Source organism: Culicoides brevitarsis, chromosome 2 (genome assembly GCF_036172545.1).
Source record: "Culicoides brevitarsis isolate CSIRO-B50_1 chromosome 2, AGI_CSIRO_Cbre_v1, whole genome shotgun sequence".
NCBI classification, from domain to species: Eukaryota; Metazoa; Arthropoda; class Insecta; order Diptera; family Ceratopogonidae; genus Culicoides; species Culicoides brevitarsis.
In genome coordinates this window covers 20,052,807-20,066,748 of record NC_087086.1, presented here as the reverse complement: position 1 = coordinate 20,066,748, position 13,942 = coordinate 20,052,807, and the positions used below count along the sequence as shown (strand labels likewise).

The following is a 13,942-nucleotide window of genomic DNA, read 5'->3' as shown; positions in this document are numbered from 1 at the left end:
TTTTTTTCATGAAAAAATGTTTGATTTTTGTAGAATTTAAGGTCAATTATTTAAAAAAAAAACTTGAACTAGGTTCAAGGATTTTCTAACCTTATTTAAATTTTTAATAATATTTAAAATTTTCATAAAATCAGAATAAATTGTTAAATTTTTTAAAATGTTCAAAAATCAAGAATTTTTTCCCAAAAGTTCCATTTGAAAAAATTAAAAATAAAAATAAAAGATTTTTAAAAATAAAAAAAAAATGTAGGTAAAAAAACAAAATAATGTAAAAAAAAATTTTTGAAAAAAAATTTAAAAAATCTGTGAATTTAAAAAAAAAATATTTCAGAATTGTTAAAGCAAGGAAAAATTTATTGTTTGTAAGAGTTATTAATCGGGTAATGAACTCTAAGAAATCCATCTTTCTTGATTGATGACTCCTTTTACTGCCGAAAATGATCAAGATTTCTAGATGTCTAGTAGTAAAAACCTGAAAAAAAAATAATTTGTTGAGAAAAAGAACTTTTAAAAGACTACTCTATCACCTTTTTCATAAAAAATTCACATTTTTCCAACTTTGAAAGAGTAATTGCCCACGTAAGATGTTTCACCATCAACTTTTACGACAAATCCTCTGTGCCACCGCTTCAAAAAACATTTTAAACTCACAAAAGAACGTTGTATCAGATAAGAAATCCTCCTTTTTTCTATCATTTTGACATCATTTAGTGCGACTAACCCGCAAATTCTCATGTAAAACACCGATACTTAGTCGTCTTTTACATATTTGCCGCATCCATGGAACACTTCGTTGCTTATCGATCAAAACATCTTTTTTAGAGAGGAAAAAAAGCGAGGGAAAAGTGAAAAGAAAAATGTGTTGACTAGACTGCTGCAGTTACATGTACCTACGTTACGAAGATACACGAAGAGATTATTCAAATTAAGTAGTTAATGTCCCTTTTTTTCGTTGGATTCCTATCTCTTCGTGGGAAATTGATGCTCTTTTCGGATCTGCTTTTGTGTCACACTTTTCGTGTAATGCGAAAATGATCATCTTTTTTTTTCTTTACAAATCCGCAACATTTACCGGTAAACTCATAAATTTTCCTTTTTTTTTCTCGTTTCAGCGCGTTGGTTGTGACCTGAAAATCGGTTCCACGAAGAAAATCGATGCGTGTGGCGTTTGCGGTGGCGACGGAAGTACTTGCTCGGAACCGCTTTATCAGTGGGAAATGGCTCAGATGTCCTTGTGTTCGGTGACGTGTGGCGGCGGTTATAAGATGTCAATGCCAGCGTGTCGAAATCGAATCACGGGAACAGAAGTTGAAGATTCGTTGTGTAATGCCTCGAATAAGCCAGAGCCGCAGATTGTGACGTGCAATACGCATTTGTGTCCACCAAAGTGAGTTTTTAAGAGATTTTTGTTGGATAAATTTTGATTTTTTTGCTTCGTAGATGGATTGCTGATGAATGGGGACCGTGTTCGAAGAAATGCGGAGGCGGTAAAAAGGTGAGGATAATCGTTTGTGCGGAAGAAAGCAACGGAAATCGACATCGGGTACCGGATGAAGCGTGTCGTGGCATTCCGCCACGTATCGAGGAGGCTTGCAATACGAACGAGTGTCCAAAGTGGGTGCCTACGGAGTGGTCAGGGGTGAGTTTTTCATGCAAATTATAAAAATAAACTGATAAAAGTGATAAAAAGCATAAAAAAATACTTTAGGCTGCAACAATCTACAAATGTGTTTCTAATTTTATCAGATTTTAATTCAAAAATTTAAACTTTTTGTTCCAAGAATATTATAAGAAAATATTTTTTCATATATTATGACAAAAGTTAAACAATTTAAATGGCGGTTCTGAAAAAAGTGCGGGAATCTGGGAATCTCGTTCCCGGGAAATTTACAAAAATCATAAAGAAATTTTGAATTTTTAAGAGTAAAATGGGGAAATTTTATAATTTAAAAATTAAAATTAGTAGAATTACTTAAAAAATGTATAAAATTGACTTAATTTATGATTTTTTTTCAATATATTGGGAAAAATATAATTTTGGGAAATGAGTTTGGTTCCCGGGAAAAAATAAACTTTTTCCATGTCTGTTAAATGGACTTTCAATTTTTATTTATTTTAAAGATATTTTCATTAATTTAATTTTTTTTTAAAAAATTTTTTCTTTTATTTAAAAATTTTAAAATCTAAAGAAAAAAAAAATGAAAAATTAATAACAAAAAACTTTAAAAGGTCACTTTTTAAAATGAATTTTTAGCAAAAAATCTCTTGAAAAAAAAAATATTTTCCTTTCAAAAATCATTTATACGAAATTAAGCTATTTAATCGAAAATTCTTTTAAAAAAAGTACTAAGAAAATTATAATTAATTTTATTTTTATTATAAATTTTCTCACAATTTTCTCAAAAATGGTAATTTTTCACTAAATTTTTAATTATTTTGTCCTACTTTTATTTTCGGTATTTTAAATAGAAAAATGAAAAAAATTGCAAAAATTTATAAAAAAAAAAAATAAAATAAAATAAAAAATAAATTTTAAAATTTTTATTTGAAATGAAACATTTTTGTTGATTGCTCCAGCCTGACATGAATAAAAATGTATATGGAAGGGACAGGCATAATTAACGCGTCATCAGTTTTTAATGCAACCTGCCTGCTGCTTGCTGATTGAAATTGCATTTCACTCCTACGTACCGGAAATTTTTTTTCCTCGCAAAGACAAACGATACGGATAGGGTGGGAGCACTTTAAAAATATGAGATTAATCAATTATTAAAATTTCATGCGAATTTTTTTCGTTGTCAGTTGGATTAAAGCGAATTTACGGCATAATAAGGGAGACCTCGTTGTTTGCTTTATCAGCTACAGCAGCAACAACAGGCACACGACTCATTCAAGCCAATCCACCCTTTTATGTTTTATCGTATTTTTTTTTTATGAAAAATAAATAAGTGCTTAAAGAATGAAGAATGATTGCGGTAGTGGAAGCATCTCTCTGTTGAATGTGTGGCGTACATAGTGAGAAACTGGCATAATAATAAAAAAAAACGAAAAAAAAACCGGAATCAAAGTCATTTGCGGAAATAAAAATCAATTGGACTATGAAAAAAATATCAGAGAACATTTTTATTATTGCATCAGGTACTCTGTGTGCTGCTCCCGACTGTTGCTTGCATAACGACTGCATTCATGTAGACAAGCCGTAAATTATTCACAGAGAGATACTATCAAAACACAAAAAAAAATATTAAAAAAAGGGAAGAGAATGAATAATAAAAAAAACTTGTGTTTAACAAAAAAGCAAGCAGAAAAACACACGAACACACACTTTTTTCAGCAAATAGTTTTATTGACCCAATTAAATTGACTCTAATTGGAAAATATTTTTCTTTCGCCTCGCTAATTTTTTTTCACAGTGTTCCGTGTCTTGCGGTACGGGAGTGCAAACGCGCATTGTTACCTGTTTGGATCAATATGACAAGCTGTCGGACGAATGTGACCCGAAAACCAAGATGACCTCCACCCAGGAATGTTCCACGGGCATTCAATGTTCATCGGTTGACGACAAAGAAGACATCGAAACGACAATTTTATCGTCAACTCCGCCTTCAACGCAACCCACTTTGATGAGATCACGACTCCCAGCCACCGAGGATCCCGATCAGGATCTCGACGAGGAGGAAGAGGACGAAGAAATGAACAGCGAGGAGGATTTTGAAGAGTCTTTGCATCACATTGCTCGCACAACGGCCAAAGAACGTCATGTGACGACACAAGAAGAGATGCCCGCGACGGCAGCTAGCGAGTTACCCAGCGAAATTCGGATGCAACGAGATGATTCGAGAGCTTTTGCGAATTATTATTTCAATCATGACGCGAACAACTATGGACGTCAAGTGTACTATCCGCATCAAGCATTGCCGAAACCGGAAAAATTGGTTGATCAACGTGTACCGAGCGAAGCAACGTAAGTACCTAACGTTTCTAAGGCACAATTTGATATTTTTTGTGGAATTTATGATGCAAAAAATAATATCGTAGAACGAACAATTGCCTAAATAAAGTGAGTTAGGACGGGATTTTATGTAACGGGGCAATATTTGAGCGCATTTAATGTAAATTTTATAAAAATTGCATTAAATTTCAACGTAAAAATCTCTTTTTTTTTAATTTTCTTGAAAATCTTAAATTTCTATTAATTTTTGATGTTTAAATAAAAAAATTAAATCGGACAGACCCAATTTATAGAAAATTTCCACAAAAAATATCAAAAAATGCCCTGACATAACAACAAAAATCGAAAAATATTTTTCTCTCCCATGTGAAACACAATAAACTATTTATTTTATTGATTATGACAGATTCGCTTTTGTGTCTTATGTTACGAACACATAAAAATACTACACTTAAATGGGTCTAACTCAATCAAAATAACGTTAAACCGTCATGATTTTGCAAAAAAATCTATCGCAAACATATTCAGGTGTCATATTTCATAGAAAAAAAAATGTACAAAAAAAGCTCTTCTGAGTCATTTGTATGATTTACAAAAATTACATCCACCTACTTGATAAATGACATGAGCATTTATTTCATTTTTCCACATTTTTTTTTCTTTCTTTCCGTTTAGCTTCGTACAAGATCACGAATGGTCGTCATGCAGCGCGACATGCGGTGAGGGTATTCGCCGGCGGCCATACAAGTGCAAAATCTTTTTGGAATTCTCCAAGACGGTAGCGACGTTGAACGATAGCTTGTGTCATGGCATTAAGCCGCCAGATGAGGTCGAAAGGTGCTTCATGGAGCCGTGCTCGATGTCGAATACGTATGAGGATCGATCGTACATGCAGTAAGTTTAAAGTTTTAGAGTCGCTCTAAAAGAAACTCAAAAATTTTGTCCAAAAAATTGTTCAAATTATTACTACAATGATGGATTTTTCCAATTTTCAATAAATTTTCCAAAAATTCAAAAAAAAAATCCAATTTTCCAAGAAAAATTTTATTTTAATTTTGTAACAAAATTAGGATTTTTTTCTTCATTTTTTGAAATGAAATATTTTATATAAATCTTTTATGTTTTAAAAAAATATTTATTTCGAAAATATTAAACAAGTTTTCATTCTACTTTTATTATTTTTATTTTATTTTAGTTAAAATTGATTAAATTAAATTTTAATTTTTAATTTAATTTTTAATTAATTTTTTAATCCAATTTCAAATAAATTAATTTTTAATAAATTTTTTTTAATTTAATTTTTGAACGATTTTTAATTATTTTTTTTACTTATGTAAATTTTATTTAAAATTATTTAAATTAGCCCCAATGTCTAATTATTCAACAGAAATTTAACAGAGTTTCATTTAGACGACTTCAATATTTTTTTCTACATTTTTTTTCAATTTTCACATTAAACCTTTAGTGACAATTATCGCTCGAATCACGACGGAATCAAAGTACAAGCAGCTGTTCCCGGCAAAACTTATTCGTGGCGTGAAGAGGGCTACACAAGTTGTTCCGCTTCGTGCTTGGGAGGCGTCGAAGAGCTCATAATTAATTGTGTTCGAGACGATACCGGCAAAGTTGTATCTCCCTTCTTGTGTTCTCAAGACACAAAACCCGAAAATCGCATCCGTACCTGTAACGATATCCCGTGTCCGCCACGCTGGAACTACTCGGAATACAGTCCGTGCAGCAAATCCTGCGGCATTGGCATCAAAACGCGCGAAGTGACATGTATTCACGAAGTAACACGCGGTGGCGAAAACACCATGACCGTCCCAAATAGCATGTGTCCCCAACCTCCGCCATCCGATCGGCAATACTGCAATGTGCTCGATTGTCCCGTCGAATGGGAAACAGGCGAATGGTCAAAGTGCTCAAAGCCCTGCGGTGGCGGCTACAAAGAACGCAAAGTGACGTGTATTCAAATTATGGCGCAAGAACACAAAGTTGAGAGACCCAACAGATGCCCGGCACCCAAGCCGCAGGACAAAAAACCCTGCAACAGTAAGCCATGCGCGCCAGAAGACCAACATCCGCCGATTTTATCAAGTAACACGACTTTCATCCAACATGACCCGAAAAAATCAAAAATCACGTTAAAAATTGGCGGCGCAGCAACGGTGTTTTTCGGGACCCAAATCAAGATAAAATGTCCCGTTAAACGATACAATCGCACAAAAATCCGCTGGTTAAAGGATACGCGTGAATTACGCAACTCCAAAAAGCACAAAGTCTCCAAAAAAGGCGCCTTGCGAGTGTTGGATGTCAATTTCAAAGATGCCGGAATCTACACTTGCATCGCCGGATTGTCCGAAAGTAGCATCAAGTTATCGGTGAAACCCAAAATGGGAGATCCCATGTCCAGCGAGGAGTATGAGCGACATCACGACAACGGAGATCCACGTCAATATGGCTTGTCGTATGGACCGTTGCCGTCGGAGGACCGAAGTCACGAGCATGATGGCAGCAACACGAACGGCAATAACAACAAAGGAGTGTAAGAAAAATCATGTTTTTAATGAAAATTGACGCAAATTGATGAAGAATCTAACCTTTTTCAGCAGAGTAACGAACCGCCCACGCAACAACAACAGAAACCGCGCACGTCACAAGAACCCCGAAGATCTTCGCAGTCCCGAAAGTAGCGTGATGGGAAATGATGAGGTACGTTTTTCACCTTTGAACTCGAAAATTTTGATAATTAATCCCCGTTTTTGATGAATTTAATGCTAACGTATTGCTCTTCCTTCTCTCTCTTTTTAACCAAAAATCTTTAAAATTTACAACCAATTAAAATCAAAACGAAAATCGATTATTAGATGGCTGTGTCAGACAGCTCGTCACTATTTTCGTCACAAACACCACCAGCGTTAAGTAGTAGTGGTACGAGACACATGCCACACTTCCAACATTTAATAGCAAGTCTTCAGGTGAGAAAGACGCCAATTGTGATCGATGACAACGAAAATATTTTTCATCTTTTTTTATTGATTTTTTTAATTTTGATTCAATTTTTTTTAATGAATCACTTAAAATTTCATATTTTTAATTGAAATTGGCATGTTGATTATTTTTTTGTACCATTTTTGGATAAATTTTTATTTAAATCAACTTTTTGCATGATCACAAAATTTCATAAGACACAAAAAATTTATAAATATTTTTCACATCTTTCATTTATTTGCATAAACCGCACTTCACCTGAATCTCCTCACATAAAAAAACACTTTACCTTAACACACTTTATACGAAGAAAAATATTTTTTTTACAGACCGTTGAACAATTTTTCGTATTAAAATTATTTTATTTGATCAAAATATGTAGCTTTAAATTTATTTATTGTGATTTTTTTTAAATTTCTTTAATTTATTTTTTTTCCTATTAAGGCATTCCTGTTAATTAAAAATTTAATTTATTATATTATTCACAAAAAATTAATAGAAAAAAAATTATTTAAAAATTTTATTATAATTTTTAAATATTATTTTTAATTTATCAATTTTCTCTTCTGCTTGATTTAATTAATTTTTTATTGTTAAAAAAATAATTAATTATTATTTTTTTACATTTTCACAAAAAAAAACAAAAATTATGAAAATAAAATAAATCAATAAATCATCAAAATCTATTAACAAAAAAAAATATTAAACAAAAATTTATGACAAAAAATTGTTCCACGGACTGTCAATATTTTTTTTATTAATTCTCAAAACATTTTTACCTTTTTTCTGAAAACTTGTATATAAAAAAAATAAATAAAATTCTTGGCATGATTGTTGAGAACACAAAAAATACTTAAAAACATGTATGGAAACATATTATACAAGCAAACACTAACGAATCTAGGTAAATCCTTGTAATATACTCATTTCGTATTATTTGTGAATGCTGTCTTCTTGCTGCGGTAATGTGCTCTTTCTTCCAATTTCGAAGAGCTCATTGCTGATGTCCATGCTGTTTATTAATTTTTTCAGTTGCTTGTATCAAAATTTTGTATGTCGTATTTTTTTCTCATCATGTACAATAAAAAACATTCGCTTTTCAATTTTTGTCTAGATTTTTCTTAATTTTGAATTTTTTACTAATTGTTTTTTATTTTCACAGCTTTTGTGGCCCTTCCAGAGTTTTAGCAACTCGCGTGGTCATCATTTGCTCACGGCTTACATGAATCGCTTCAAGCCCGTTCACGACCTGGAGAGCAATTTGAATGACGAGCAACGCCCCAATGTCGAACTCAAGTCGGCACGTCGACACGTATCCAGTGGCGAAGAGCCGGAAAGTGACAGCGATGCAAAATTACCATTGAAAGACGTCAAATTTGAGTGGCACATCTCGCCGTGGTCCGCGTGCTCGCAAACTTGTGGTGCAAATGGCGGCGGTTATCGTCTTCGTGCGGCGCACTGTCAGATGCACATGCAAAATCAAACGCAAAATGTCGACAATAATTTTTGCGAAGATGCCGGCTTGTCGGTGCCCGAAACGGTGGAAAAGTGCGGAAATATCGAGTGTCCGCGCTGGGAAACAACGGAATGGACACAGTGTGCACAATCCAAGTGCTTTGCCTTGCATACGGCATTGCAGCGACGCGAGGTATTTTGTCGCTTTGGCAATGACACGGGCAGCGGAAGTGGTGGCAAAATGATGTGTGACGAGAGTGAGATGCCCGTGTCGAAGCAGGAGTGTTACAGCGAAAAGTGCAAAGGTGTGTGGCGTGTCGAACCGTGGTCAGAGGTGAGTTTCCCATCACTTTTTATTTAATTTTAGGCCGATCCAAATTTATTTCGGTTTTTTTTTTAATTTTTTTTTCAATTTCTTATTCTTAATTTTTCCCATAATTTTTATTTTTATTTATTTTTTTTTTGAAAAATTAAATTGGAAAAAAAATTTCAATGTTTTTTTGAAATTTTTAATTAAATTTTTTTAATTTAATTAAATTTTTTTTGATCTTTTTTGAATATTTTCATGATTTTAAATTTTTGAATTTGAATTCTGAAATAAAAAAATTTACAAAAAATTTTAAAACATTCGCCAAAAATTTAAAAAAAAAAATTATTTTAAAAATTAATTTCAGAAGTTTTGAAAAAAAAGGTTTCAAAGAAAACTCAAGTTGAAGTACTAATTTTGTCAGAAAAAAAATGATAATTTTAAAAATAAATATCTTGAAAAATTAAGAAAATTGGTCAAAAAATTTATTTTTTTTAAATTCTTAATTTTTTTGCCTTTTAAAATTTTTAACTTCTAAATCGGGACAAGAAACAAATTTTTCGAAATAAATTTGAATCAACCTTAACCACAAAACACTCAAAAATTGATGAATTTTCATTTACAGTGTAACGCCGCATGCAACAATCAAGGCATAAAATACCGAATATTGCAGTGTGTGTGGTACGGCACCAAGAAGCCAGCAGGCGTTGCTTGTAAAGATCAGCCAAGACCGGCAGTCATGAAGGTCTGCAAAGGTCCTCCCTGTATAAGTAATCGTAAGTACTCTTTCACAAAAAAAAAATTGCGTCAGACACCCAAATTTACTGTAATTTATCATTGCAGCATCCGATTGTCGTGACATCTCACGATACTGTAAAAATGTGAAAAGCATGGGACTGTGTAGGTTACACCGATATCAGCAGCAGTGTTGTAAATCGTGTCGATTTAATATTTTTAACTAACAGCTTTTAGACTTTTAGATCAAAAAAAAAAAAAAAATGCACTGACTTGAGAAAAAAATGCACATGTTAAAAAAAGTATGATTTTCAAAAGAGGAGCGTTAATGTTAGAAGCTTTTGATATTTTATAAGAAAAAAAAAATTAATTTGATCCTGCATTACTTTGTTGCGACTCAAAAAGCCATAAAACTCGACGTCCAGTCAAAAATATTTTAAAGCAATAAAGACAACACAAAATCCGTTGTCAATATTTCACATTTTTTATAGTTACTTTTTTTATTTTGGTACATCCGACGTCGACGTCGACGACATGCAGATACCCGAAAAAATGCAATAAAACATGTTTTTGACCAATTTCAGGACATAAATTGATACAAGGGCACAAGGGAGATGATTTTTAACATTTTGTTGTGTATGTGCACTGCTACGAGTACATACCATCATCATGATGAAATGAAAAGTTAAATAAAACAAAATAAAGAGCCGTACACGTTGACGATGGACACGATGACACGAACATAAATATTGCATGCGTAAATCATTTTTTATTTTTTTCTTAAACAAAAATTTTTATTTTTCACATTTATGACTGTAATATATAGCCGATGAGACTCTGTAGTGAGGCGCAGGTTCAAAAAAATTAATGATGTATATTTGTACCCCCGACCGGGCTTGATTGTTTCTTTTTTTGTGTTTGTCTTGTCTGTCTCTTGTTGGATGCGATTTTATATTTTATTTATTAACTGATTATGAGTTGTTCTGCTCATGTTTCTGGAATAAAAATTATTTTATTACCTTTTTTTGTGAAAGACATCCGAAAATTATGTTATTTACAAGAAATTAATAATGATTGCTTAAATATTTGTTCAAGTTCGTTAACGAGAAGATAAAATCACTCCATTTGTACGAATTTTATTGAAAATTATTGAAATTGCCTCAAAAACATGAAAAATTGCAAAATTTGGACTGCATTTTATAAAAAATAGCGAAAACATGTAAATTATTTTAAATCATATTTTTCGTTACCCCACAACGGCGAATTTAAGCTTTTAAACAGTATTTTGTATGTGAACGCAAACAATCAGCAAATGTTTTTAATTATAAAAAAAATAACAAAAGATATAAAATAAATAGAGAAACAAGTATTTCTGCTTTTTGGTAATAAACAAACAAAAAATATTAACGTTTATAATACTCATGAAAAATTTAGGAAAAACTAACATTAAAAAATATTTTGTACAGAATGCACAGAAAAAACTATAATATAAACTCACTCAAAAATAATGATAATTGTGGCTTTTTCGACCTTCTATCTAGCAAAAAATAATCCAAACTTAAAATAAAAGAAGAAAAAAATTAATTACTAAGAAAAATATTTAAAAATTGCTCAAACAAAAGTAAAAAATTTGTTACAATTATATAAATAAATAAAAAATAGGAAAACAAACGCCGCAAATTTTATGTACTATTAATGTTTCACGAAGCTGAAATTTTTCGTTGAAAAAAACCTCATTTTTGTATATTTAAGCAGGACGATGACTTTAAAATAAAAAAGAAAAGTGAAAATCACGAAACATGCAAATGCTTTGTAAATAATCGACTAATTGTATAAAATAATATTAATAAAAGGCAACATAAAATAAATAAATTACTTTATTATTATTGTTATTTATTTTTACAAAGTAAATAAATGAAGAATAAATTTAACTAAAAAGAGACGAAATTCAATTAAAATTCAATTAAAGGAATATTTAAAACGAAAAAAAAAACTAGATAAATAAACCTAAGGCCATTAAATTATTATACCATTAAATAGTCTATTGTAAGTTATTATTGACCCAACATAAAGTAAGGAAAATTAATATTAAACAAGAAAAAATATAAAAAAAAATTAAACTAACATAGCTAAGTATAGAACTGATGAAATTAGTAATAAAATTACCAAAATGTTGTATTAAATTAAATTAAAAAAAAGAAAAATGGCGGAGGTTTTTTTGATAAATTTATTTTTTTGTGAAATTTTCTGGATTTAATTTCAATATTTTGCTAATCAATTCTAACTCTACTAATTAGAAAAAAATGGTTAAACCATGAGTGCTTTTATAATTTTTTTTATAATAATTGCCTCTCCATAAAGTTATTACACTCATGAAATACTTTTGAAGTACATACAGTTCATTTGATATACTAATACACTAACATTATAGTGAAAATAAAATTAATGATAAAATAAATGAAGGACAGTAAATATATATGAAGAACAGTTTTGTGAAATTTGTTAATAAATTTAGTTAAATTGTATTGGAAAAAATATTGAATAAAAAAATATTTATTTAAAAAAATATAAGTTTTTTCTTTATGCGAATTAATTTATTTATTTAATTGTTTTCAGTCTGTGGCATCCTTTTTCTTGATGAAAAAAAATCAGGAGATAAACTAAAAATATTAAAAAACAAAATTATTCAAAAATGAAGAAGAGCGAGTATAAAAAATAAACTTGAGCACAAAAATAAACTTGATTTAATAATTAAAATTTTTATAAAAAAAATTAAATCAAATTTAATTGAATAATTTATTTCAATATTTTTAAAATAATTTATATTTTTAAAATTCTTTTTTGGCAAAAAAAATATTATTTTTTTTATTTTGAGTTAAAATTTAAAAATAACTATTTATTTTTATTTTCAAAAAATAATATAAAAAAATAAATAATATTCAATTTATAAAAATCTTGATGCAACGAAAATTTAAATAATAAAATTTAGTAACCTTATTATTATTTTATTTTTATTTGAAAACACATATATTCCACCCGTTCGTAAAAATGAACGCAAGAAGTGACAGAATACCTTAAACGAATATTCCCCCTTTTTATTTCTGCGTCCCTATTACCGCACGTTTATCTACCATATATTTTTTTCTTTGAATTGAAATTAGGTATGCTTGAAAAAAAAATTTTTTTTTTCATAAATAAATAATGGAAACGACTAAAATGTTCAAATTCTCGCTTTTGTGTCATTCGACAGATGGCGCAACGAACGTTAGATAGAAATTTCAAAAAATGTTCATCATTAATTCCGTTAATTATGTTTCATTGAATCACAAAAGTTCCCTAAAATTTCATTTTGTCATATTTTTCACTAAAAATTTTTTTCTTAAAAAAATCAAATGAAAAATTTTTGACCAAAAAAAAATAATTTTAAGGTCAATGTGAGTCATAATTAATTAATTAAATTTTTTTTCAGTCAAAAAATTTTCTTAAATAATCCTAAATATCAATTTCCTCTTGCCGAAAAAAAAAATTTGCTAATAAAATCCACCACTTGATTAGCTCGCATAACTCATTTAATTAAATTATGTGATATTTATTCACGAAATTTCTTCATATACACACAACAGCAACAACTACAAAAAAGTTGTGAATGAAAATTTTTATTTAGTACAAAAACATTATTTAATAAATGATTTAATACATCTCACAAAGCACGTGCTAGATATAAAAGAGCATTAACTAATTTGCCAGGATGTCATCAAAGTCATCGTCGTCGTCGTTATTAAAGTGATGATTAGCTCGCTACGAAGACATTTGTCTAATCTTATGATGATTACTTTTAGTTAAATTATCACTGATCCGGTTCAGACGAAAAAATCGTCCGAAATTCTTTTTTTTTCTAGCCTACTCGTGAATTCTCGCGCGCAAGACACGATATTATTTTGATAACGAAGATAATCATGATCATTGTCTTACACAATATATTTTTTTATGTTAATTCTGTATAATATATACATTAGTTTCAATAGTTGACTTCCTGTGTGCGGCGATGTGTGTACATATTTTCACTCCTACTAGTTCAGAAAAAAAATATGAATGAAACATTTTCGACGATTTCTTACCTTGCACGACAATTCGAAAAAATATCCGCACTTTTCGAGTGCATTTCATGTAAAATTGTGGCAAAGCTCGAGCTTGGTCAGATTGAAATGTCCCTGAATTGATCATAAATGTATCTGCTGGGCCGAAATAATCTCACCTCATTCATCATAGAATAGAAGCTACTGTGCGCGGGCATAATCATCAAATTACAGTTCAAATTAACGTGATGATATAAACTTTTATTAGATAACAAGCAAGTTCGTTACTTGTACGAAATATTTTTGTGGTTTTTTATGCATTTGAAAAAAAAAAATCAGAACAAAAGTCGGCCTTTACCCCGTTCGAGCCTTACATGGATCTAGGTGAAAAAACTCGGATTTTTTTCCGACTTGACTTCTGTTATC

The 13,942-nt window shown here is 30.4% G+C and overlaps 1 protein-coding gene across 2 annotated transcripts in view; it reads left to right on the top strand.

Annotated features, from left to right (window-relative positions):
- The window catches only part of LOC134830188 (protein madd-4), a 101,974-nt gene extending 92,307 nt beyond the window's left edge, over nt 1-9,667 (top strand). The window contains exons 5-14 of one of the 2 annotated variants that reach the window (XM_063843586.1): nt 1,113-1,387; nt 1,441-1,639; nt 3,414-3,964; nt 4,628-4,846; nt 5,418-6,497; nt 6,562-6,664; nt 6,820-6,930; nt 8,106-8,732; nt 9,331-9,481; nt 9,549-9,667. In XM_063843586.1, the coding sequence (XP_063699656.1) occupies nt 1,113-1,387; nt 1,441-1,639; nt 3,414-3,964; nt 4,628-4,846; nt 5,418-6,497; nt 6,562-6,664; nt 6,820-6,930; nt 8,106-8,732; nt 9,331-9,481; nt 9,549-9,667 (3,435 nt within the window). The remainder of the gene's footprint in view (nt 1-1,112; nt 1,388-1,440; nt 1,640-3,413; nt 3,965-4,627; nt 4,847-5,417; nt 6,498-6,561; nt 6,665-6,819; nt 6,931-8,105; nt 8,733-9,330; nt 9,482-9,548) is intronic. The other variant, XM_063843587.1, reaches the window with a different exon arrangement.
- The last annotated feature ends 4,275 nt before the right edge of the window (nt 9,668-13,942 follow it).